The sequence below is a fragment of the Mobula birostris genome, chromosome 15 (genome assembly GCF_030028105.1).
Source record: "Mobula birostris isolate sMobBir1 chromosome 15, sMobBir1.hap1, whole genome shotgun sequence".
Classification (NCBI taxonomy): domain Eukaryota; kingdom Metazoa; phylum Chordata; class Chondrichthyes; order Myliobatiformes; family Myliobatidae; genus Mobula; species Mobula birostris.
In genome coordinates, this window is record NC_092384.1 from 22,667,602 (window position 1) to 22,691,988 (window position 24,387).

At 45.6% G+C, this 24,387-nt stretch overlaps 1 protein-coding gene across 1 annotated transcript; it reads left to right on the forward strand.

Moving 5' to 3' along the window:
* Positions 1 to 212: 212 nt before the first annotated feature.
* LOC140210468 (tubulin polymerization-promoting protein family member 3-like) lies at positions 213 to 23,657 on the forward strand. Its single transcript, XM_072279441.1, has 4 exons — positions 213 to 319; positions 9,783 to 9,980; positions 19,835 to 19,988; positions 23,252 to 23,657. Exons 2-4 carry the CDS (start codon positions 9,787 to 9,789, stop codon positions 23,438 to 23,440), a joined length of 537 nt encoding a protein of 178 aa, XP_072135542.1. The 5' UTR covers positions 213 to 319; positions 9,783 to 9,786; the 3' UTR covers positions 23,441 to 23,657.
* Positions 23,658 to 24,387: the final 730 nt, after the last annotated feature.

The following is a 24,387-nucleotide window of genomic DNA, read 5'->3' on the forward strand; positions in this document are numbered from 1 at the left end:
CCATTAACCTGACCTGTATGTTAAGATCCCAATGATACTGTGTATATGTGTCCCTTAAACCTACATTTAAGAAAGGGTAATCCTTTGAATTACTATTCTACCGAAACAAGGCTGTTGCTACTATAACTGTAACTAATGACCTGGTCACTTTGTGTTGTGCTATTTTATCACGCCCTCTTGATGTTACACAGCTTGTTGCTATGGCTGCAGGAAAAACAGAAAATAACATCCCTTCACTTTAAAGGAACATTTTGTAACTGAACGGGAACAGCAGAACTTAGTGGAGAGATTCTCAAGACAACGGCGAAAGAGCTCAAAGGTGAGAACAGTGATTCCTCCTTATTTAATACATTAACTATAGCCAGATAGGGCAGGGCTTGTACAGAATGAAAGATTAAGGAGCATTGATTTGTTTTCAGAGTTTTTGCTATTTCAGGTTATTTTATGCTGAGTTTGATCTTTTTATATCTCTTCCTTCCAAGGCTTGTGCCATTGCCTCAGTTTTCATGCGTTGTAACACTTCCACCAACATTTGCTGAAATGTGTCCCAGTTCCCCCAGGTCACGGTCCTTTGACCCCAGTGTTGTGTGTAGTTAGTGAAGTGATGGTGTAACACAATGAAAAGACATTGCTTCCCTCTGGTTTGCATCAGAATCAGGACATCGCTAAGCATGAATGTTTTTGACGTCCCATCACTGTTATTATACAACAGGGGTTCCCAACTTTTTTCATGCCATGGACCAATACCATTAAGCAAGGGATCTATGGACCCCAGGTTATACAACAAACTAGACCATATTAAAAGGAGCCGCAAACAGCAACCAAATCATGACAGATTTTGCTTTTGATGATAACTAAGGTAATAACTCTTCGAGGCTTCAGAGGAGAGAGGCCTCAGTCAGAGAAAGCAAAGAAAAGAAAAACTCCAGGTTAAGTTTTTGTTTCTCCTTCCCTTCTTATATCTGCTCATTTAGGACAATAAACAATAGGTGCAGGAGTAGGCCATTTGGCCCTTCGAGCCAGCACTGCCATTCACTCTGATCATGGCTGATCATCCACAATCAGTACCCCGTTCCTGTCTTCTCCCCATATCCCTTAACTCCACTGTCATTAAGAGTTCTATCTAACTCTTTCTTGAAAGCATCCAGAGAATTGGCCTCCACTGCCTTCTGAGGCAGAGTATTCCACAGATCCACGACTCTCTGGGTGAAAAAGTTTTTCCTGTTCTAAATGGCCTACCCCTTATTCTCAAATTGTGGCCTCTGGTTCTGGACTCCCTCAACATTGGGAACATGTTTCCTGCCTCTAGCGTGTCCAATCCCTTAATAATCTTATATGTTTCAATCAGATCCCCTCTCATCCTTCTAAATTCCAGTGTCTACAAGCCCAGTCGCTCCAATCTTTCAACATAGGACAGTACAGATGCCAGGCAGAATAGTTGAATGCTCCTCTTATGGATGTGTTGTGATCTCAGGATTGCTTCCCATGCCACATGCTAGTGAGGTCTGAACTAGGAAGATTATATAGTTTAATACGTGAGTTGGTGTAGGAGGGAGGGCATCAAACTTTTGGAGCATTAGACTCTCTTCCAGGGAAGGTGGGACCTGTACAGAAGGGACAATTTGCACCTGAACTGGAGGGGGAATAATATCCTAGCGGGAATTATTTGTTTGTTAATGCTGCGCAATGGGGTTTAAACTAGAGTTGCAGGGGAATGGGAACCAGACTGCCAGAAGTTAGTGGAGAGGTTGTGGAGGCAGATGTTGGTAATACCTCAGACAAAGTTAGGAATCAAAAGGTTGAGCATGGTGCGGCTAGTATCCAGAGCTGCATATATTTCAATGCAAGAAGTATTGTAGGAAATGCGGATGGTGGTGCTGAAGATGAGGTGGCTGGGCTTAGAAACAGTGGCAATGTATAGTGAGGAGAGGCTGTGGATCGGGTAAAATTGCAGTCAACAGGATGAGTTGCAATGTAAAAGGCAGACAAAATTGAAAAGGGTGAATACAGGACTGAAGGAGTTGTATTTGAATACATGCAGTACACGGAATAAGGTAGCTGAAGTTGCAGCACATTAACAGATTGGCGTGTATGACGCTGTAGTCATCACTGAATTGTGGCTGAAAGAAGATTATAGCCGGGAGCTTAATGTCCAAGGATACACATTGTATTGAAAGGATAAGCAGGAAGACGGCGAGGGGGCGGGGTGGGGGGGGGGGTGGCACGGCATTGCTCTGTTTGTAAAAAATGAAATCAAATCATTGGGAAGAGGTGACGTAGGGTCAGAAGGTGTTGAATCATTGTGGATAGAGCTAAGGAATTGCAAGGGTAATGGGAGTTGTACACAGACCCCCAAACAGTGGTAAGGGTGTGGTCTGCAAATTACAATGAGAGAGAGAAAATGCATGCTGAAAGGGCAATGTTATGATAGACATGAGAGATCTGAATGTGCAGGTAGATGGGGAAAATCAGGCTGGTGCTGGAGTCAAAGAGGAGGAGTTTATAGGAAGTCTATGAGAGGGCTTTTTCAGAGCAGCTCATGAATGAGCCCATTAGGGAATCAGTTATTCTGGATAGGGTGTTGTGCAATGAACCAGAATTGATTAGAGAGCTTACGGTAAAAGAACCCTGAGGGAAAATGATCATAATATGATCGAATTCACCCTGAAATTTGAGGAAAAGCTGAAGTCAGATGAATCAGTATTACAGTGGAGTAAAGGGAATTTCAGAGGCATGAGAGAGGAGTTGGCCAAAATTGATTGGAAAAGAACACTGGCAGGGATGATGACTGAGCAGCAATGGCTGGAAATTCTGGAAGCAATTCAGAAGGCAGAGGATAGGTAGATCTCAAAGATGAAGAAGATGTCACAATTGTGGCTAGCAAGAGAAGTCAAAGCCAACATAGAAGCCAAAGAGAGGGCAAATAATAAAGCAAAAATTAGTGAGAAGCGAGAGGATTGGGAAACTTTTAAAAACCAAAAGAAGGCAGCTAAAAAGTCATTAAGAAGGTAAAGGTAGAATATGAAAGTAAGCTAGCCAATAATATTGAAGAGGATACCAAAAGTTTCTTCAGATACATGAAGTGTAAAAGAGAGGTGAGAGTGGATATCAGACCACTGGAAAATGATGCTGGAGAAGTAGTAATGGGGGACAGCAAAATGGCAGATGATTTGAATAAGTATTTTGCATCAGTCTTCACTGTGGAAGACTCTAGCAGTATGGTGGAAGTTCTAAGTGTCAGGGGTCGTGAAGTGTGTGTAGTTACCATAACTAGAGAGAAGGTTCTTGGGAAACTGAAAGGTCTGAAGGTGGACAAGATGGTGTGCATGCCAGGGTTCTGATGGAGGTGGCCGAAGAGATTGTGGAGGCATTAGTAATGATCTTTCAAGAATCATTAGTTTCTGGAATGGTTACAGAATACTGGAAGATTATAAATGTCACTTCACTCTTCAAGAAGGTGGAAAGGCAGAAGAAAGGCTACTTAGTCTGACCTTAGTGGCTGGGAAGATGTTGGAGTTGATCGTTAAGGATGAGGTCCCAGGGTAGTTGGAGGCACATGATAAAACAGGCTGTAGTCGGCATGGTTCCCTCAGGGGAAAATCTTGCCTGACAAATCAGTTGAAATTCTTCAAAGAAATAACAAGCAGGACAGACAAAGGAGAATTGGCTGATGTTGCGTGCTTGGATTTTCAGAGTTAATGTTTTGGATCATTGATCGTTCATCAGGAGACTTCTGACACAAAGGTTTGAAACAGAAGCATTAATACTGTTTCTCTCTCCCCATAACCAGACTCAGCCCTCTGCTGCTCTGTCTTTGAAAAGTTCTGCACCTTCCTGGCATTGCTTAGATACTGAGCAATGAGAGAGGGAGGGATGGAGGGCAAGAGAGAGAGGGAGAGGGATGGAGGGCGAGACAGAGGGGTAGAGGTACAGAGGGTGAGAAAGAGGGAGAGGGATAGAAGGTGAGAGAGAGAGGGAGGGAGGGCGAGAGAGAGAGAGAGGGAGGGAGGGAGGGCGAGCGAGGGGGAGAAGGAGGGAGGGCGAGAGGGGGAGAGGGAGGGAGGGCGACAGAGGGTTGGGAGGGAGGGTGACAGAGAGAGGAGGAGGGAGGGAGAGGGTGAGAGAGAGAGAGGGGAGGGAGGGTGAGACAGAGAGGGGGAGGGAGGGAGGGTGAGCGAGAGGGGGAGAAGGAGGGAGGGCAAGAGAGGGGGAAACGGAGGGATGGTAACAGAGGGGGAGAAGGAGGGAGGGCGAGAGAGAGTGGGGGGAGGGAGAGAGGGAGGGTGAGAGAGAGAGGGGAGGGAGGGTGAGATAGAGGGGGAGGGAGGGATGGAGGGTCATATAGAGAGGGAGAGAGGGAGGGCGAGAGATGAGGGAGGGAGGGAGGGCGAGAGAGAAGGAGAGAGGGAGGGAGGGCGAGACAGAGGGGTAGAGTTACAGAGGGTGAGAGAAAGGGAGAGGGATGGAAGGTGAGAGAGAGAGGGAGGGAGGGCAAGAGAGAGGGAGAGGGAGGGAGGGAGGGCGAGCGAGGGGGAGAAGGAGGGAGGGCGAGAGGGGGAGAGGGAGGGAGGGCGACAGAGGGTTGGGAGGGAGGGTGACAGAGAGAGGAGGAGGGAGGGAGAGGGTGAGAGAGAGAGAGGGGAGGGAGGGTGAGACAGAGAGGGGGAGGGAGGGAGGGTGAGCGAGAGGGGGAGAAGGAGGGAGGGCAAGAGAGGGGGAAACGGAGGGATGGTAACAGAGGGGGAGAAGGAGGGAGGGCGAGAGAGAGTGGGGGGAGGGAGAGAGGGAGGGTGAGAGAGAGAGGGGAGGGAGGGTGAGATAGAGGGGGAGGGAGGGATGGAGGGTCATATAGAGAGGGAGAGAGGGAGGGCGAGAGATGAGGGAGGGAGGGAGGGCGAGAGAGAAGGAGAGAGGGAGGGAGGGCGAGACAGAGGGGTAGAGTTACAGAGGGTGAGAGAAAGGGAGAGGGATGGAAGGTGAGAGAGAGAGGGAGGGAGGGCGAGAGAGAGGGAGGGAGGGTGAGAGAGAGGGAGGGAGGGTGAGAGAGAGGGAGGGAGGGTGAGAGGGGAGAGGGAGGGAGGGCAAGAGAGAGAGGAGGAGGGAGGGATGGAGGGTGAGAGAGAGGGGCGGGAGTGAGGACAAGAGAGGGGGAGAGGGAGAGAGGGCGAGAAAGGGGGAAACAGAGGGATGGTGACAGAGGGGGAGAGGGATGGAGGGCGAGAGAGCGGGAGAGAGGGAGGGTGAGAGAGGGGGAGGGAGGGAGGGTGAGAGGGAGAGAGGAGGGAGGGATGGAGGGTGAGAGAGAGGGGAGGGAGTGAGGACAAGAGAGGGGGAGAGGGAGAGAGGGCGAGAAAGGGGGAAACGGAGGGATGGTGACAGAGGGGGAGAGGGATGGAGGGCGAGAGAGGGGGAGAGAGGGAGGGTGAGAGAGGGAGAGAGGAGGGAGGGATGGAGGGCGAGAGAGTGGGGGAGGGATGGAGGGTGAGAGAGGGCGGGGAGGGAGGGCGAGAGAGTGGGGGAGGGAGGGAGCACGAGAGAGAGTTGGGGAGGGATATCTGCAGCCTGGGAAATTGATCTAGTTTTTTTTGGGTAACTTTTCCTCATTAATTATTTTTGAACCACATCACCAGTAGCAAAGGAAGAAGTGTTAGACTTGCTGGAGTTTTTCGATGCAGGTAAATGAAATGGAGCTGAACCTGTCAGAGAGAATTAGCTGGGAACAAGACACTCAATCCCACAATCCACTTTGAAACTTTTTTCCAGTTACCATATCTGCCTCCCCTATTCAACTCCTCCTCAATCTTCTCTGATTTCCCTCTGAATGTACCTAGGCTAATGCTGCTGGCTCCAGAAAGCCCATCGTTTCTGAGAACCCGTGATTACTCTGTGTCGAGAGGATTTACAGCAGACTGTCTGATCTAGCAGAGCACGTCGGTCAACTGCTATTTATGATCCTCCAACAACTACACGGAGATAGAGTTTCACCTCTAGTGCACGGCTGTTAGGGACTACCAGGACAGAGTGCAGGAAGCAAAATCCGGATGGATGCCTCCCACACCAGTGACCCATTCTGCCCAAATCTTCTCCCACCGACTGGTGTTAAACATACCTTTCCACCCTGTGGTGGTGCAGGCTTCTCCCTGCTGATGGCTCATGTTGTGAGTGGATAAGGGGAGAGGATCAGCAGCTCGGGTGGGAGGGATGACACTGGTCTGCTTCAGACCTGACCTCCAGGATCAAGGACCAAGTCTTGTTCCTCTTTCACTTTCACATGTGTTAGGGATTCGCTGTGGTGTGTTGGCATGACAAGCAACAAAAACCAACATTCAACAATGATTAGAATGAAGAATTATATAAGAAACTGAAGTTAAAGTAGAGATATGAAGTAAAGTGCGCATAAATACACCAATACCACTGTGTACTGACAGTATCAACAGCATTATAAGAAGTGGTTTCAATTGTGAGGTTCACACAGTCACTCCGTGACCACAAGGATGTCCTCCTGCTCCCCAAACACATGCAGGTTAGCCGTCGTCGTAGCTATCCCTCGAGGTCGAGGATGATGGTCTTCATTCTGAAGAAGTGGCCCACAGAGTGAAGATGCCTGTGCGTGTATTTGTTTAACGTGTACTTGATGTTGCACTCCAAGAAGCACACGATACTTCACAAATCAACCAACTGATTCCAGTGGCATGGAAACCACGACAATTGGAGCGGATGGATTTGTTGCAGCCTTCATCCACCTTCACAGCCATTGAGTTCGAAGTAACTTCGTCTGCCTGTTCCACCATTGAGGTCTTGGATTGTTCTTTGTCAGGGACCTCACCCTCGACCTTACCGCCATGGGTGACCCTACCAGGAGCACAGCTCCAGATGGCATTGCTCTCGGGATCACAGGACCACACAATCTTCTCCACCACGACAAGGTGACAATCCACGGAGAAGGCAGGTTAGCAGGTTAATGGGCAGCTGCAAATTGCCCCTGGGGTATGAGTGAGTGGTGGAAGCTGCAGCAAGTTGATGGGAATGTGACAAAATAAAAAGGGATGAGAGCAGGTGCTTGGTGGTTGGTGTAGCCTTGGTGGGACAAGGGGCTGTTTCCTGTGCTGTGTATTCATTGCTTCTTAAACCAGGACAGACATTGGCAGCAGTGGGCATGCAGCTGATGCCAGTTGATATCGTTGGTAGCAGTGACCATGCAGTTGATGCTGGGTACTGTACACACTTATGAGATGTACATACTTGGTACATCAGAAAGCAAATGATACTTGGAGGGACAAAAATGCTTGCAGGCTAAATGCAGATAAAATGGCCAGTGCTTTCTGAACGTCCTGTCCTTATGTTACACGTGTTAGCTTAGGGAGTATTGTTGTTAAATCTATGCCAGCCATTCTGCTACTTCAGCCATGTTGATGTGGAAGTCATAGTGAAGAATGCCAGCTGTACTCTGGAGATCCAGCAACTGTTTGTAGGGAGAAGCAGTGCACGTGTTAGAAACAGACGTAAGAATAGACACAGCTACAGCCCAGACTGAGGACCTGGAGTCTTATTGATTTTGAAATATTTTTGTTTACTTAGAGAAGGGCATGGCAGCAGGCCCCTTTCCTTCCCAGTGAGCCTGCACTGCCCAATTACAACCACGTGACTGACTACACTACTAACCGGTACATCTTTAGTATGTGGGAGTTAACTGGAGCATGCCAAGGAAAGCCACACGGTCATGGGGAGAAGGTACAAACTCCTTGCAGACAGCAGCAGCGATGAACCCAAGTCACTGACACTGTACGGCATTACACTCTTGTGTCAATGGAAAAGAAGTTACCAGTTCAGAGGGATAAGTAATTTCCAGGAAGTGATTGCACTTAGAGAACTGTCTGTCGTTGAGCAGAGCAATAAATATGTTCAAACATGAATCACATCTAGTTTCATCCAGTAAATTAAATCAGAGTCTCAGTAAAATGAGGAGTAGGCTCAGATCTACTCTCCCCATCACATTTGAACTTGCATCAGTTTAGAATCCATTCTGTTTAGAAAAGTTTTAGCTCTTTTCCTCCCAGAACACATTTATTTGGTTATTCTCAGTAGCTTTCAGTTGGCGAAAGGTCGAAATAATGAAGGTACAGTTTATTTCCGGTGCAACAATCAATGACTTGGTGATCTCCTGATCCGACCCTTATTATCCTGTTAGTCTCGAGGACTGACTTCCACTGCCCCGCTGGGGTTCTGGTGAAATCTTCTCTTCAATGCTATCCTCCGGGTCTGACCCTCTCTCCATTTCTGCTGAGCTGATTAGATTAGATTAGATTCAACTTCATTGTCATTGTGCCGAGTACAGATACAAAGCCAATGAAATGCAGTTAGCATCTAACCAGAAATGCAAAGAATAGTGTTACTTACAAAATAACTGCGAATAAAAAGTAAGTGCTACAGCACACAAATATAAAGGTACTGAGACAGTACAATATGGGTGCAATACTGCTTAGCGCTGTGATGTGAGGTTCAGCAGGGTCACAGCCTCAGGGAAGAAGCTCTTCCTGTGCCTGCTGGTGCGAGAGCAGAGGCTCCTGTAGCACCTACCGGATGGGAGGAGAGTGAAAAGTCCATGGTTAGGGTGAGATGCATCTTTGATAATGCTTTTCGCCTTGCTCAGGTAGCGTTTATGGTAGATATTCTCAATGGTGGGCAATTGGGTGGCGATAATCCGCTGGGCAGTTTTCACCTCACGCTGGAGTGCTTTGCGGTCCAATACGGGACAATTGCCATACCACACTGAGATGCAGTTGGTGAGTATGCTCTGAATGGTACAGCGGTAAAAGTCCGTCAGTATCCTGGGACAGAGGTGAGCTTTCTTGAGGCTCTGCTGGAAATAAAGGTGCTGTTGCGCCTTTTTGATCAGGATGGAGGAGTTCAGGGACCAGGTGAGATCCTCAGAAATGTGGACACCAAGGAATTTGAAGCTTGCTACACACTCCACTACAGCTCCGTTGATGTAGATGGGGATGTGAGTGTGGCTCCTAGCATGCCTGAAGTCCACAATGATCTCCTTGGTCTTCTGGGTGTTAAGGGCCAGGTTGTTGTCGGCGCACCACGTGGCCAAGTGCTGGACCTATGCTTCTCTGCCGACAAATGAACAGCAAGCTGTTCACACTCTCTGTGGATCTTGAATAAATTTGGCTTTTCACTGGAAAGGCGGTGAAATAAGGTTTTTACACTCGGTAGCCACTTCATCAGATACTCCTCTACAGCTGCTCATTAATGCAAATATCTAATCAGACAATCATGTGGCAGCAACTTATTGCATAGAAGTATACAAGCATGGTCAAGAGGTTCAGTTGTTCTACAGACCATATGTCAGAATGGGAAAGAAATGTGACTTAAGTGACTTTGACCGTTGGTGCCAGATGGGGTAACTTGAGTATCTCAGGAACTACTGAACTTCCGGGATTTTCGTGTAAAACAGCCTCTACAGTTTAAAAATGTCCAAACTGTGTCAGTTCTGTGGGTGAAAACATCATGGGAATGAGAGAGATCAGGCTGGTTCAAGCTGACAGGAAGGTGCCTATAACCCAAATAACCACACATTCCAACAGTGGTGTGCAGAGGAGCATCTCTGAACGCACAACACATTGGACCTGGAAGTGGATGGGCTGCAGCAGCAGAAGACCACCAGCACACACTGAGTGGCCTCTTCATTAGGTACGGGAGGGATCTGATAGTGGCCTTGTGCATTTCCGGCGGTAGGCTCTGCAGTAGACGACTTCATTTCTTTCTGTATTCATCAGGGAGATGGCTGAGGGAGGCACAGTGAATATGCAAATGCTACATGAGTCATTCAAGAAGTTTGCGGCCTATGGAGACACCAAAGCCACCGGCAATGAAATGACCGGAAAAAACTGGGCCAAGCTATGCAAAGACTGCAAAATCATTGATGGCAAAAACATCACCTCAACAGACGTTGACATAGTCTTTTCGAAAGTGAAGTAAGTAGCTGGTAATGTACAAATCAGAAATACACCACTCCCTGCATTGAATAATTATGTATTGCCCACATGGCAGAGCTGAGTCTTTTGACAAACCTCCGCGATACGAAATACTACTTTTAAATTTGATAAGGCTATGCCTGTTCAGTTGAAACAGCTGAAAGGAAAACCCATTGTTTACTCTTTTACCAGTGCTAAACATTTGTAAAAGTATCAACCAGCTGCTATAAGAGGAACACTGTGGCTCCATCCACAACAAGCAGGGTTTTCCAGTGGCCAACCACTTTAATTCCAATCCCCATTCCCAACCCAACATGTCGGTCCATGGCCTCCTCTACTGTCACAGTGAGGTCACTCTCAGGTTGGAGGTGCAACGTCCCATAATCTCTCTAGGTAGCCGGATGCATAAACATGCATTCCTCTGATTCCCTTTAATTTCTGCCTCCTTCTCCTTCTCTCTTTTCCCATTCTCCATTCTGGTTCCATCCTACCCCTCCTCTTCTCCTCCCCTGCCTATCAAGAGCAAGAAGATAGGACGTGAGAGAACAGGACAAATCAGGTGTGACAGTGGATAAGGGTGAATGGAACCGGAGGAGATGGCAGAGGTACTTAATGAATACCTTGCTTCAGTATTCACTATAGAAAAGGATCCTGGCGATGATAGGGATGACTTGCAGCAGACTGAAAAGCTTGAGCATGTAGATATTAAGGAAGAGGATGTGCTGGAGCTTTTGGAAAGCTTCATGTTGGATAAATCACCGGAAACAGACGGGATGTACCTCAGGCTACTGTGGGAAGCGAGGGAGGAGATTGCTGAGCCTCTGGCAATGATCTTTGCATCATCAATGGGGACGGGAGAGGTTCCAGAGGGTTGGAGGGTTGTGGATGTTGTTCCCTTATTCAAGAAAGGGAGTAGGGATAGCCCAGGAAATTGCAGACCAGTGAGTCTTACTTCAGTGGTTGGTAAGTTGATGGAGAAGATCCTGAGAGGCAGGATTTATGAACATTTGGAGAGGCATAATATTATTAGGAATAGTCAGCATGGCTTTGTCAAAGGCAGGTCATGCCTTACGAGACTGATTGAATTTTTTGAGGATGTGACTAAACACATTAATGAAGGTAGAGTCGTAGATGTAGTGTATATAGATTTTAGCAAGGCATTTGATAAGGTACCCCATGCAAGGCTTATTGAGAAAGTAAGGAGGCATGGGGACCAAGGGGAAATTGCTTTGTGGATCCAGAACTGGCTTCCCCACAGAAGGCAAAGAGTGGTTGTGGATGGGTCATATTCTGCATGGAGGCCGGTGACCAGTGGTGTGCCTCAGGGATCTGTTCTGGGAAACCCTACTCTTTGTGATTTTTATAAATGATCTGGATGAGGAAGTGGAGGGATGGGTTAGTAAATTTGCTGATGACACAAAGGTTGGGTGTGTTGTGGATAGTGTGGAGGGCTGTCAGAGGTTACAGTGGGACATTGATAGGATGCAAAACTGGGCTGAGAAGTGGCAGATAGAGTTCAACCCAGATAAGTGTGAAGTTGTTCATTTTGGTAGGTCAAATATGATGGCAGAATATAGTATTAATGGTAAGACTCTTGGCAGTGTGGAGGATCAGAGGGATCTTGGGATTTGAGTCCATAGGACACTCAAAGCTGCTGCGCAGGTTGACTCTGTGGTTAAGAAGGCATACCGTGCATTGGCCTTCATCAATTGTGGGATTGAGTTTAAGAGCAAGAGGTAATGTTGCAGCTATGTAGGACCCTGGTCAGACCCCACTTGGAGTACTGTGCTCAGTTCTGGTCGCCTCACTACAAGAAGAACATAGAAACTATAGAAAGGGTGCAGAGGAGATTTACAAGGATGTTACCTAGATTGGGGAGCATGCCTTATGAGAATAGGTTGAGTGAACTCGGTCTTTTCTCCTTGGAGCGACGGAGGATGAGAGGTGACCTGATAGAGGTGTACAAGATACTGGTAGGCATTGATTGTGTGGATAGTCAGAGGCTTTTTCCCAGGGCTGAAGTGGCCATCACAAGAGGGCATAGTTTTCAGGTGCTTGGAAGCAGGTACAGAGGAGATGTCAGGGGTAAGTTTTTTTTACGCAGAGAGTGGTGAGTACGTGGAATGGACTGCCAGTGACTGTGTTAGAGGCAGAAACGATGGAGTCTTTTAAGAGACTTTTGGATAGGTACGTGGAGCTTAGAAAAATAGAGGGCTATGGGTAAAGCCTAGGTAGTTCTAAGATAGGACATGTTCAGCACAGCTTTGTTGTCATAAGGAGGCGGCAGGAAGCAGACCCAAGTGCAAGAAACAGACACTGAAGTACTCGGGACAGGACTAGGATACAGGGTGAGGGCAAAGACATGGACACGAAAACCGGGAACCCGGATCAGGACTGGACAAGAGAGCTAGGAGCCCGGGCTTGGACTCCGAGACAGAGACTGGACAAGGACCCAGTACCTGGGTCTTGCCTCTGGCTCAGACCCCAGAACTAGGCAGAGCTAGAGACTTGGGGCTTGGGGTCTTGAAGCTTGGCTTAGGGCGAGGCTCGAGGCTTGGCGTCTTAAAGCTTGGCTTGGGGCGAGGCACGGCTAGAGACTTGAGGTCTTGCAGCTCCTCCTGGGCAAGGCGCAGTACTCCTCCCGACGGAGGCAAGGGACAGGAAGGGACATAGATACAGGGTGGCTCCAAGACAAGACTTCAGGTGAGGCGAGAGTTACAGGCCAGGCCAGGCCAGGCTAGGCTATGCTATGCTATGCTATGCTAGGCTAGACTTCAGGCGAGGAAACAGAAGGCAGGGGAAGGGATACAAGGAGCAAGAACAATCCAGCTGCCACGCCCTGGTTTCTGGGGGTATTTATGCAGCCAATCCCAACCAGGATCAGCTGCCTCAATTAGTGCTCAACGGGGACAGAAACAGGGTAGACAGGAAAACCTGGAGCAAGGGTCGATGGACCAGACCGTGAACCGGAATGCGGACTTCACGGACCGGACCATGACATTTGTGGGCTGAAGGGCCTGTATTGTGCTGTAGGTTTTTTATGTTTCTATGTTTCTAACCTCCCTCTGATGTCCTTCCTCCTTCCTTTCTCCCATGAGCTAATCTCGTCTCCTATCAACACACACAAAATGCTAGAGGAACTCAGCAGGTCAGGCAGCACCTTGGAAAAGAGTACAGTTGACATTTCAGCTGAAACCTTTTGTCCTGTCATGATTGTTCTTGATAAATTTTTCTATCGAAGTGGCTTGCCATTGTCTCCTTCTGGTCAGTGCCTTTGTAAGATAGGTGACCCCAGCCATTATCAATACTCTTCAGAGACTGTCTGCCTGGTGTCAGTGGTCGCATAACCAGGACTTGTGATATACACCAGCTGCTCATATGACCACCCACTACCAGGTCTCATGGCTTAATGTGACCCTGATATTTTGTGGGGTGGGGGCTAAGCAACTGCTACTCCTTGCCCAAGGGAGACCTGCAGGCTAACAGAGGGAGGACCACTTTGTACCTCCTTATATCTCGCTGAAATTTAGAGCGATTGGTGGGGGGGGGAGGATCTCATTGAAACCTTTCAAATGCTGAAAGACCTCGACAGAGTAGATGTGGAAAGGATGTTTCCCATGGTGGGGGAGTCTAGGACAAGAGGGCACAGATCAAGAAAATGGGGCGCCCATTTAAAAGAGAGATGTAGAGAAATCTCTTTAGCTGGAGGGTGATAAATTCGTAGAATATGTTACCACAGGCAGCTGTGGAGACCAGGTCGTTGGGTGTATGTCAGGCAGAGCTTGATCAGTTCTTGATTGGATGTGGCATTAAAGGTTATGGGGTAAAAGCTGGGGAGTGGGGATGAGGGGGGGAAAATGATTAGCTATGATTAAATGGCAGGGCAGACTTGATGGGCTAAATGGCCTAATTGTGCTCCTGTGTCTTATGGTAGAGATAACTCTGCAACCTACCACCCAAAGTATAAAACTTGCACCGTCTGTTCTGTATGCCAGTATTTCATGTTCTTACAAGTAACTTAAAGGGTGAAGGAGAAATATCAGAAGTTGACCAAAAGCAGTTCATGCTCCAGTGTGTCTGACAAAGCAGAGCATAGAGCGTTAACTGATGAAAATAATCCTCCTTGCTCTGTGAGCTGATGCCTGATCCTCTGTACATTTTCAGCACGACGTGTTTTAAGAATATCATTGTATGCACATTCTCTCCCTGTTGCCAAACAGACTGAGGTTACATTTACTGAGGTTAGCATAAAAGTTGATCATGACTGATACAATAGCCTAATTTACTTATCTGTATCTCCTTCCAACACCACAGAAGGCCATTAAGCCCATTGACTATGTTAACTTGCAGAGGCATGCTATTCCCACACCACGTTTCCTGGTAGCAGGGCAGTCAGTGCCAACTGTACGATGTGCTCTGGCTTTCGCTCACATACCAACGACGTGTGGTTAGAGTTACTGAGCTGTGGGCATGCAATCCTGTAGCCAGAGGCATATGAGACCTGAGGGTAGCACAGCACAATCCTCACTGATCTGATTTGATGTAAATGACACGTTTACTTGTATGCTTTGATGTACATGACACAAATGATGGAGAATCTTGGCTAACTGGGTCAGGTAAAAACATTTGCGAGACGAAAGAATTGAGTGTCTGGATTGCTTAATGCCTAGATCAGCAGCGAATCATGGTACTGCCATCTAGTCTACTGCTGTAAACACAAGACTACGTGGTACTGCCATCTACCCTACTGCTGTAAACACAAGACTATGTGGCACTGCCCTCTACCCTACTGCTGTAAACACAAGACTACGTGGCACTGCCCTCTACCCTACTGCTGTAAACACAAGACTACATGGTACTGCCCTCTAGTCTACTGCTGTAAACACAAGACTACGTGGCACTTCCCTCTACCCTACTGCTGTAAACACAAGACTACATGGTACTGCCCTGTAGCCTACTGCTGTAAACACAAGACTACGTGGTACTGCCCTCTAGTCTACTGCTGTAAACACAAGACTACGTACTGCTGTAAACACAAGACTACGTGGTACTGCCCTCTACCCTACTGCTGTAAACACAAGACTATGTGGTACTGCCCTCTAGTCTACTGCTGTAAACACGAGACTATGTGGTACTGCCCTCTAGTCTACTGCTGTAAACACAAGACTACGTGGTACTGCCTTCTAGTCTACTGCTGCAAACACAAGACTACGTGGTACTGCCCTCTCGTCTACTGCTGTAAACACAAGACTACGTGGTACTGCCCTCTCGCCTGCTGCTGTAAACACAAGACTACGTGGTACTGCCCTCTAGTCTACTGCTGTAAACACAAGACTGCGTGGTACTGCCCTCTACCCTACTGCTGTAAACACAAGACTATGTGGTACTGCCCTCTCGCCTGCTGCTGTAAACACAAGACTACGTGGTACTGCCCTCTAGTCTACTGCTGTAAACACAAGACTACGTGGTACTGCCCTCTCGTCAACTGCTGTAAACACAAGACTACGTGGTACTGCCCTCTCGTCTACTGCTGTAAACACAAGGCTACGTGGTACTGCCCTCTACCCTACTGCTGTAAACACAAGACTACGTGGTACTACCCTCTAGGCTACTGCTGTAAACACAAGACTACGTGGTACTGCTGTCTAGTCTACTGCTGTAAACACAAGACTACGTGGTACTGCCCTCTAACCTACTGCTGTAAACACAAGACTACGTGGTACTGCCCTCTAGTCTACTGCTGTAAACACAAGACTACGTGGTACTGCCCTCTCGTCTACTGCTGTAAACACAAGACTACGTGGTACTGCAGTCTAGTCTACTGCTGTAAACACAGAACTACGTGGTACTGCCCTCTAGTCTACTGCTGTAAACACAAGACTACGTGGTACTGCCCTCTCGTCTGCTGCTGTAAACACAAGACTACGTGGTACTGCCCTCTAGCCTACTGCTGTAAACACAAGACTACGTGGTACTGCCCTCTACCCTACTGTTGTAAACACAAGACTACGTGGTACTGCCTTCTCGTCTACTGCTGTAAACACAAGACTACGTGGTACTGCCCTCCAGTCTACTGCTGTAAACATAAGACTACGTGGTACTGCCCTCTAGTCTATTGTTGTAAACACAAGACTACGTGGTACTGCCCTCTAGCTTACTGCTGTAAACACAAGACTACGTGGTACTGCCCTCTACCTAACTGCTGTAAACACAAGACTACGTGGTACTGCCCTCTAGTCTACTGCTGTAAACACAAGACTACGTGGTACTGCCCTCTAGACTACTGCTGTAAACACAAGACTACGTGGTACTGCCATTCAACCTACAGTTGTAAACACAAGACTACGTGGTACTGCCCTCTAGTCTACTGCTGTAAACACAAGACTACGTGGTACTGCCCTCTCGACTGCTGCTGTAAACACAAGACTACGTGGTACTGCCCTCTAGTCTACTGCTGTAAGCACAAGACTATGTGGTCCTGCCCTCTACCCTACTGTTGTAAACACAAGACTACGTAATACTGCCCTCTAGTCTACTGCTGTAAACACAAGACTACGTGGTACTGCCCTCTAGCCTACTGCTGTAAACACAAGACTATGTGGTACTGCCCTCTAGCCTACTGCTGTAAACACGAGACTACGTGGTACTGCCCTCTAGTCTACTGCTGTAAACACAAGACTACGTGGTACTGCCCTCCAGTCTACTGCTGTAAACACAAGACTACGTGGTACTGCCCTCTAGTCTATTGTTGTAAACACAAGACTACGTGGTACTGCCCTCTACCCTGCTGCTGTAAACACAAGACTACATGGTACTGCCCTCTCGTCTACTGCTGTAAACACTTGACTACGTGGTACTGCCCTCTAGCCTACTGCTGTAAACACAAGACTACGTGGTACTGCCCTCTAGTCTACTGCTGTAAACACAAGACTACGTGGTACTGCCCTCTCGACTGCTGCTGTAAACACAAGACTACGTGGTACTGCCCTCTAGTCTACTGCTGTAAGCACAAGACTATGTGGTCCTGCCCTCTACCCTACTGTTGTAAACACAAGACTACGTAATACTGCCCTCTAGTCTACTGCTGTAAACACAAGACTACGTGGTACTGCCCTCTAGTCTACTGCTGTAAACACAAGACTACGTGGTACTGCCCTCTAGCCTACTGCTGTAAACACGAGACTACGTGGTACTGCCCTCTAGTCTACTGCTGTAAACACAAGACTACGTGGTACTGCCCTCTAGTCTATTGTTGTAAACACAAGACTACGTGGTACTGCCCTCTACCCTGCTGCTGTAAACACAAGACTACATGGTACTGCCCTCTCGTCTACTGCTGTAAACACTTGACTAAGTGGTACTGCCCTCTAGCCTACTGCTGTAAACACAAGACTACGTGGTACTGCCCTCTAGTCTACTGCTGTAAACACAAGACTACGTGGTACTGCCCTCTAGTCTACTGCTGTAAACACAAAACTACGTGGTACTGCCCTCCAGCCTACTGCTGTAAACGCAAAACTACGTGGTACTGCCCTCCAGCCTCCTGCTGTACACCACGAGGCTCCGTGACTTAATAGTAGAAGAAAATTCTGAATCAAGGGTTGTTACCACCCTGCACCTTCGTTTAATTAGCAATACGCCTAGTGCTGATCTTAGCGCGTAACACATCAGCATAAACAAGATGGAGACAGTGAGGGTCGTACATTGCAGGGAGGACCCTGTGGGCAGTCAAGTTTCTGACAATTAAACAGTTTGGTTTTCCTTCATGTGTGCAGTACAAACATATAAAACAAATTGTACTTATGTCTCATATCACTAATATACCTCTAAGAATTTTGATGACAAGAGCTAAAAGTAAGACACAAGCTGAAATAGGTGAAGAACAATGTGGTTTTGTGTAAGACAAAGGTACAAGAACTGCGATATTGACGTGAAAGATACCATCAGAACGAGCTATTCAAGTGCAAGAAGATTTATTTGTTTGTTTTATCGACTACACAAAAACATTTGATAAAGTGAAGCACAATATGTTATTTGAAATATTACAGGAAATTCTAGATCTAGATTCGAAAGACCTCCACCTAATCAGAAATCTGTACTGGGAACAAACTGCCGCTGTAAGAATAGATGGAGAAGTTAGTCTGTTTACGAAAATCAAGAGAGGCGTTAGACAAGGGTGTGTTTTCTCCCCTGATTTGTTTAATGTGTACAGTGAAACAATATTACAAAAAATAAGAGACATCTTGGGAATCAAAGTTGGCGATGAAAACATCAATAATGTCAGATATGCAGATGACACTGTGTTAATTGCAAGTACAGAGGAAGAACTACAAAACTTAATTGATATACTTGTTGAAGAAAGTGCAAAAATGGGTCTATCTATTAATTGCAAAAAGACAGAATGTATAGTGATAGCCACAAAGAAGGAGAATTCTATCTGCAGGCTGAAAATAAACAGGGAAGACATAAAACAATTACAGAACTGTTGCTACTTAGGAAGCTGGGTGAAATCAGATGGCAGGTGCGACATGGATGTCAAATGAAGAATAGGGATGGCAAAAGACACCTTTACGAGAATGAAGAGTATACTGACCAATACTAAACTAGGCATGACAATCTGCTTCAGAGTACTGAAATGTTACGTTTATCCAGTTATGTTATATGGATCAGAATGTTGGGCAATATCTAGTAACGAGGAAACGAATTGAAGCAGCAGAGATGTGGTTTTTGAGGAGGATGCAAAGAATATCATGGACAAAATGAATATCTAAGGAGGATGTCATGAACAGAGCAAGCACAAAAAGAGAAATAATGTATGAGATCATGAAAAGGCAACATAACTTCATTGGACATGTGATTAGGAAAGCGGAGTTAAAATGCACGGTAATTATGGGAAAGATTGAAGGGAAGAAAGCAAGAGGAAGACAAAGACAAATGATGATGGAGACAGCAGCCAGAGAACTGGAAATGAATACCAATGAATTGATCCACTTGATCCGAAACAGGAGTGTGTGGGCCACGGCAGTCAAAGCTCAAACTGGGCATGGCACCTGATGATGATGACTTTAATGACTTAGTCGAACTAAGGATTTAATAAACCTTCTTTATATCATAAATAATGACTCACCATTTGGCCTGGGTTCTCAGGATGCTTGCAATAATCTATCTTAGTTTCAAGGCTGTTCTGATAACCTATCTGTGTGTGTTGTGGGCAGAAAAGAGACTGTCTCTAGCATTTTCAAGGGAATTGATAAAACACACAAGATCAATTTTGTTTGACCTATGTAATTGACTTTCTGTGTGCATCACAGTATAGAAAAGGCTGTGACTATCTTCCCTTTGAAGACTTGTCAAACGCACTGTTAGCGAACCATTCTTCCTTTATTCACGAATAAGGATATTCTCTGGTCACTTCAACGTCCATGTCCAACTTATTAGTGACCAACTTTAGTTGAAATTTCTTAGCAATTAATTTCCCTTACACAAATAAAGCTAATCTTTAAAGGTTTTTAATCTTTACCTTTTCTCTCTAAATTCTCATTATCTCCCCTCAGATTCTATCTCTTCATCTATACATTAGGGTCAATATCTATACATCAGATCATATTCCTTAAAACTTCAAATACTGTTTCTGAAATTGGTCTGTTATAATAGCATGATGGATGTCTCATTTGAAAGGTGTTCACAATAAAGAAAAGTATTAACTATTCAAGTGATTTGCAAATTCCAAATTCTATATATGAGGAAGTTTAACTGATGCACATTTTAAACATGATATAATGATATAATGATTTAATTCTTATCGCCATTTAAAAAAACCAGAAATGAAGTATTTTAATTACATATGCACACAGGGCCAAAACAGCTCGCATAATCACCTTTGAAGAGTTTAAAGATGCTCTGGCAGAGCTGGCCCCAAAGAGATTCAAAGTCCGAAGTAAGGAGGAAGCTACCGAGGCTGCTTACAGGCTGATTGCAGGGAAAGAGCCAGCAAATGTTGGTGTGACGGTGAGTGAATCTGCAGAGATTCTCCAGTGAGGGAAAGAATGCCACCTAGCAAGTTTGAACTGTTTTCATGCATCATGGGATCACCAGACACAGGCCATTGTTGCTGAGGACAGGGGATGAGGCAACATCAAATAATAGGGCAGGAAAACGTAAGGCGGTTCACCAAAACTGCCCCGCAATGTCTTGAATGCCTTGTGAATTTGAATTTCTGACTACAGTCATCATTTGCCTTAGTGCCTTGTGCATCTGAATTTCTGATGATCCACTCTCACTGCAGTTGCAAACAAAAATACCCTGAATGATTCTGTGCAGAAAAATTCGTAAGATGATCAAAGTACACCACATTAATCGTGATCGAATTATCTAGTTTTATCTTAATTTTATGCACAGTATATCTTTTACAGACATTAACTTGTCCACTTCTATGTTAAAAATGAACAGTGAATCCACATGTATGATAACTGTTGTCTAATGGCATTTAGCTGGAAAAGAACAGGCTGACAAACAATCTTGCCTTGTCTTTTTGTAAGTTTACATCCATACAAACATATAACTGCAATCAGGTTCATTACTTTAAACACACCATTCTGTCCCCCTTGCGTCTATAGCTCCCCAGGGCTGGCTGGCCTGCTATCCTGAAATAACTGAAAGCACTGTGCTTGCTACATCATATGAAACTGTTAGCTTAGGTAGCTTCTATAAAAGTACCCACGAAAATCTTAGGAGGTATTGCACTGGTTTATCTATCCCCTGAGAGGGTACGTCCAAATGCTTAGTTTTGGACACTTCTAAAGATACATTTGCTAGCACCATGAAATCAAATAAAGTACAGAGAAACTATCTCTCTGGATACATAGGCCTCCCCACCTTTCCATTTGCTCTCTCTCCCTCTGTGTCCCAAGAAGATTTGAGATGAGATCTCATAGGGACACTAGCTCCACATTCCTTTGTACGTGTATGGTTTGCTAACAGCAGAGACTATTTGTACAGAGGGGATCAACACAATGAGTTTGAGTCTGAATAACAGGTCTCATGCGGTTCCTGAGGCTGCGGAGGCAGCAGAGTTTGGCACTTGGGACTGATGGGTAGGTCCCCTTTAACTGACTTATTCTGTCTGTTCTGTGGGTATCTATGGACGCTCCCACCAATAACTCGCAAAATACTGGAGGAATTCAGCAGGTCTGGCACCATCTATGGCAGGGAATGAACATTCAGAGTTTTGGGCCGGGACTCTTCATCAGGACTGGAAAAGAAGGAGGAAGAAGTCAGAATAAGAAGCTGGGGGTAGGGGGACGAGTACAAGCTGGCAGATGACAGGTGAAACCAGGTGAGTGGGAAGGTGGGTGTCACCCGCCTACCTTGACACTTTCATCATCTTTGCCGCCTGCCCACACCACGAACACTGTGACCAGATCTTGTAAGATTATGACGTCCCAACAGTAGGTGAGTGTTAACTCACCCCATTTCCGTAATCCGATATTCAGGTCGTGATCCCAAATCCCCTCTGATGGAGCCGCTGATCTTCCTCAATTCACTGTCTATAGTGGACCATCCTTCGCCCATCTCGTCTCCGGGTGCCCGCATAAGGTGACTGGCAGGGGGTTGCCACAGCACGGGGCATCTCCTTCATCTTGAGGTGATGTTTTGACCCACAGAAGAGTTGTTGCCTGAGCAGTATTGCCTTTTTCAGGTCAGAACAATATCTAGCCTTCTGGCCATCTAATCCTCCCTTTCATCAGCAAACGGCAATTTTATGGTGTGTGCTTCATCTTTAACAGGGAGTTTGCTTTTAGTTCCTTTATTTTCCAGGACTTTTTAAGCGTAAATTATATGAAAGCAGAAGAAATATCTCCTTTTGGGCATACTCTATGACCTCACTATTAACAACACTACACACAGACAAAGCAGCACAAATTCATCAATTTTCTCTCTCCCGATCGGAAAGACTCCCCTTGCTCTACCCATCCTCCCATCATCTTTTCTACTACTGAGAACTAACTTATCTTGTTGCTCTTTGAGTTCCGATGAAGGTCTTTGGAGCTGAAACATGCATCTTGTTTCACCTTCGGCCTGCTGAGCTTCGATTCTCTTGTTGTTCTCTGCTGTTTTCTTACGGCTAGAAAAAATATAACCTGCACATCATTGTCTGGGCAAACGTGAATATATATTTAAATAATGATGAGGGGGGTCTCGGCACGAAACATCATCTGTCTATAGATGCTGCCTAATCTGCTGAGCTCCTCCAGCATTATGTGTGTGCTGCTCTGGATTTCCAGCATCTGCAGAATCTCTTGTGTTTATGTATGTTTAAATGATTGGTTACTCTGAACCCGATGTATTCACGTATGTGAAATATAATTAAAATTGCATTGATCAAAAATGGATTACTTGTGTTGGTTACAGTGTGAAAATATCAAATTGTGACTCAACAAACAGAAGAAAATCTGCAGATGATGGAAATCCTGAGTAAGAGTCACAGCCCAAAACATCGACTGTTTACTCAAACATTTTGTGTGTGTTCAATTCATTCACATGTTAAAATAAGATTAGATATTATTTAAATTAAAATTGCAAGTTCATAAAGGCTGGTCAGTTTTAGAAATCATGTATCTGTGACATTTGTTGCCAATTCTTTATGTGATTTCATCAAACAGACGTTGTATTTCGTAATAAAATCCCTATGATGATGGATTAAAATGCATGTACATTGCATCTGTTATTTGAATGAGGACAGGCTGTTCAGAGACGAAGGAATTCTGCAGCATAGCCAAAGTCTTATCATTAAACAGAATTAAGGAGGAGTTAGATATTCTCCTTGGGGCTTGAGGGGTCAAGGTATATAGGGAGAAAACGGAATACATACATTACTGAATTTGGATAGCAACGCAAAGATTGCAGATGATGGAACCTAGAACAAGAAGCAAATTGCAGGAGGAACTCAACAGGTCAGGTGGCATCTGAACTGGGGAATGAACAGTTGACATTTTGGATCAAAACCCCTTATCAGTTGACTGAATAATCAATTGTATTCAATGGTGGAACAGGCTCAAAGAGCCAAATGCTGCCACAGAACAAGAAATTTCACAACATATGTCGGAGTTAATACACCTGATTCTGATTATGATGGTCCTATAATTGTCACTATCTTATGAGCTGGTCATGAACCCAGGTATGGGCCTGACTGGATCAGAAAATAACAAAGTGGATGAAATGAACTTCTAACTTAATTTTCTTCTTTTAACCAAGTTTTATTTTGTTTTTAGAAAGTAACGAAGACTGGTGCTGTTAACAGGCTGACTGACACGTCCAAGTATACAGGATCCCACAAGGAACGATTTGATGAAGGTGGAAAAGGCAAAGGGAAGATTGGTCGAGAGGACGTATTGGAGAATACAGGTTATGTGGGAGCCTACAAAGGAGCTGGAACATATGATGGAAAGGCAAAATGTTAAACGTGATTTCTGGTTTATTTGGCTTGGTTAACCTGCTGAAGACTTAGTAAAATGTATAATCATTCAGCTTTAACAAGCTTTTAGTTGAAAGTAATTATAATATATAACATGATTTTCAGTATGGAAACACAGATTTACGCTAAATCTTTCTGTATTTTATGTAGAAATTAGTCCTTTAAAAATAAACATTTAATGCCTATGTTAAACATAAATGGAATTTTTTTGTGCAACACACACAAGCTATTGGAGGAACTTCGCAAGTCAGCCAGCATTTTTGGAGGAGCATAAACAATCGATGCTTAAGGCTGAGATCCTTCATCAGGACTGATGATCTGTCTTGATGAAGACTCTCAGACTGAAACGCCAGTTGTGTATTCCTCTCCATGGATGCTGCCCAACTTGCTGGTTTCCTCCAGCACGTTTTGTGCATTGCTCAGTATTTCCAGCATCAGCAGAATAGAGTGCTAGAGTCATAGAGCACTACAGCTCAGAAACAGGCCTTTCAGCCCATCCAGTCTGTGCTGAACTGTTAGTCTGCCGTTGAACCCACATCCACCATTCTGCTGGCAACTCGTTAAACACTTGCACTACCCTCTGAGTAGAAAAGCTCCCCCTCAAGATCGTCTTAAATATTTCACCTCTCACCTTTAACCTATGACCTCTAGTTCTAGTCTCACTTGACCTCAGTGGAAAAGGCCTGCTTGCATTTACCCTATCTATACCCCTCATAATTTTATATTCCTCTGTCTCATCTCTCTTCATTTGCCCATGCTCCAAGGAATAAAACCCTAACCTATTCAACCTTTCCCTACAACTCAGGTCCTCAAGTCCTGGTAACATCCTTGTAAATTTTCTCTGTGCTCTTTCGATTTATTGATAGCTTTCCTGTAGATAGGTGACCAGAACTGTGCACAATACTCCAAATATGGCCTCACCAATGTCTCATA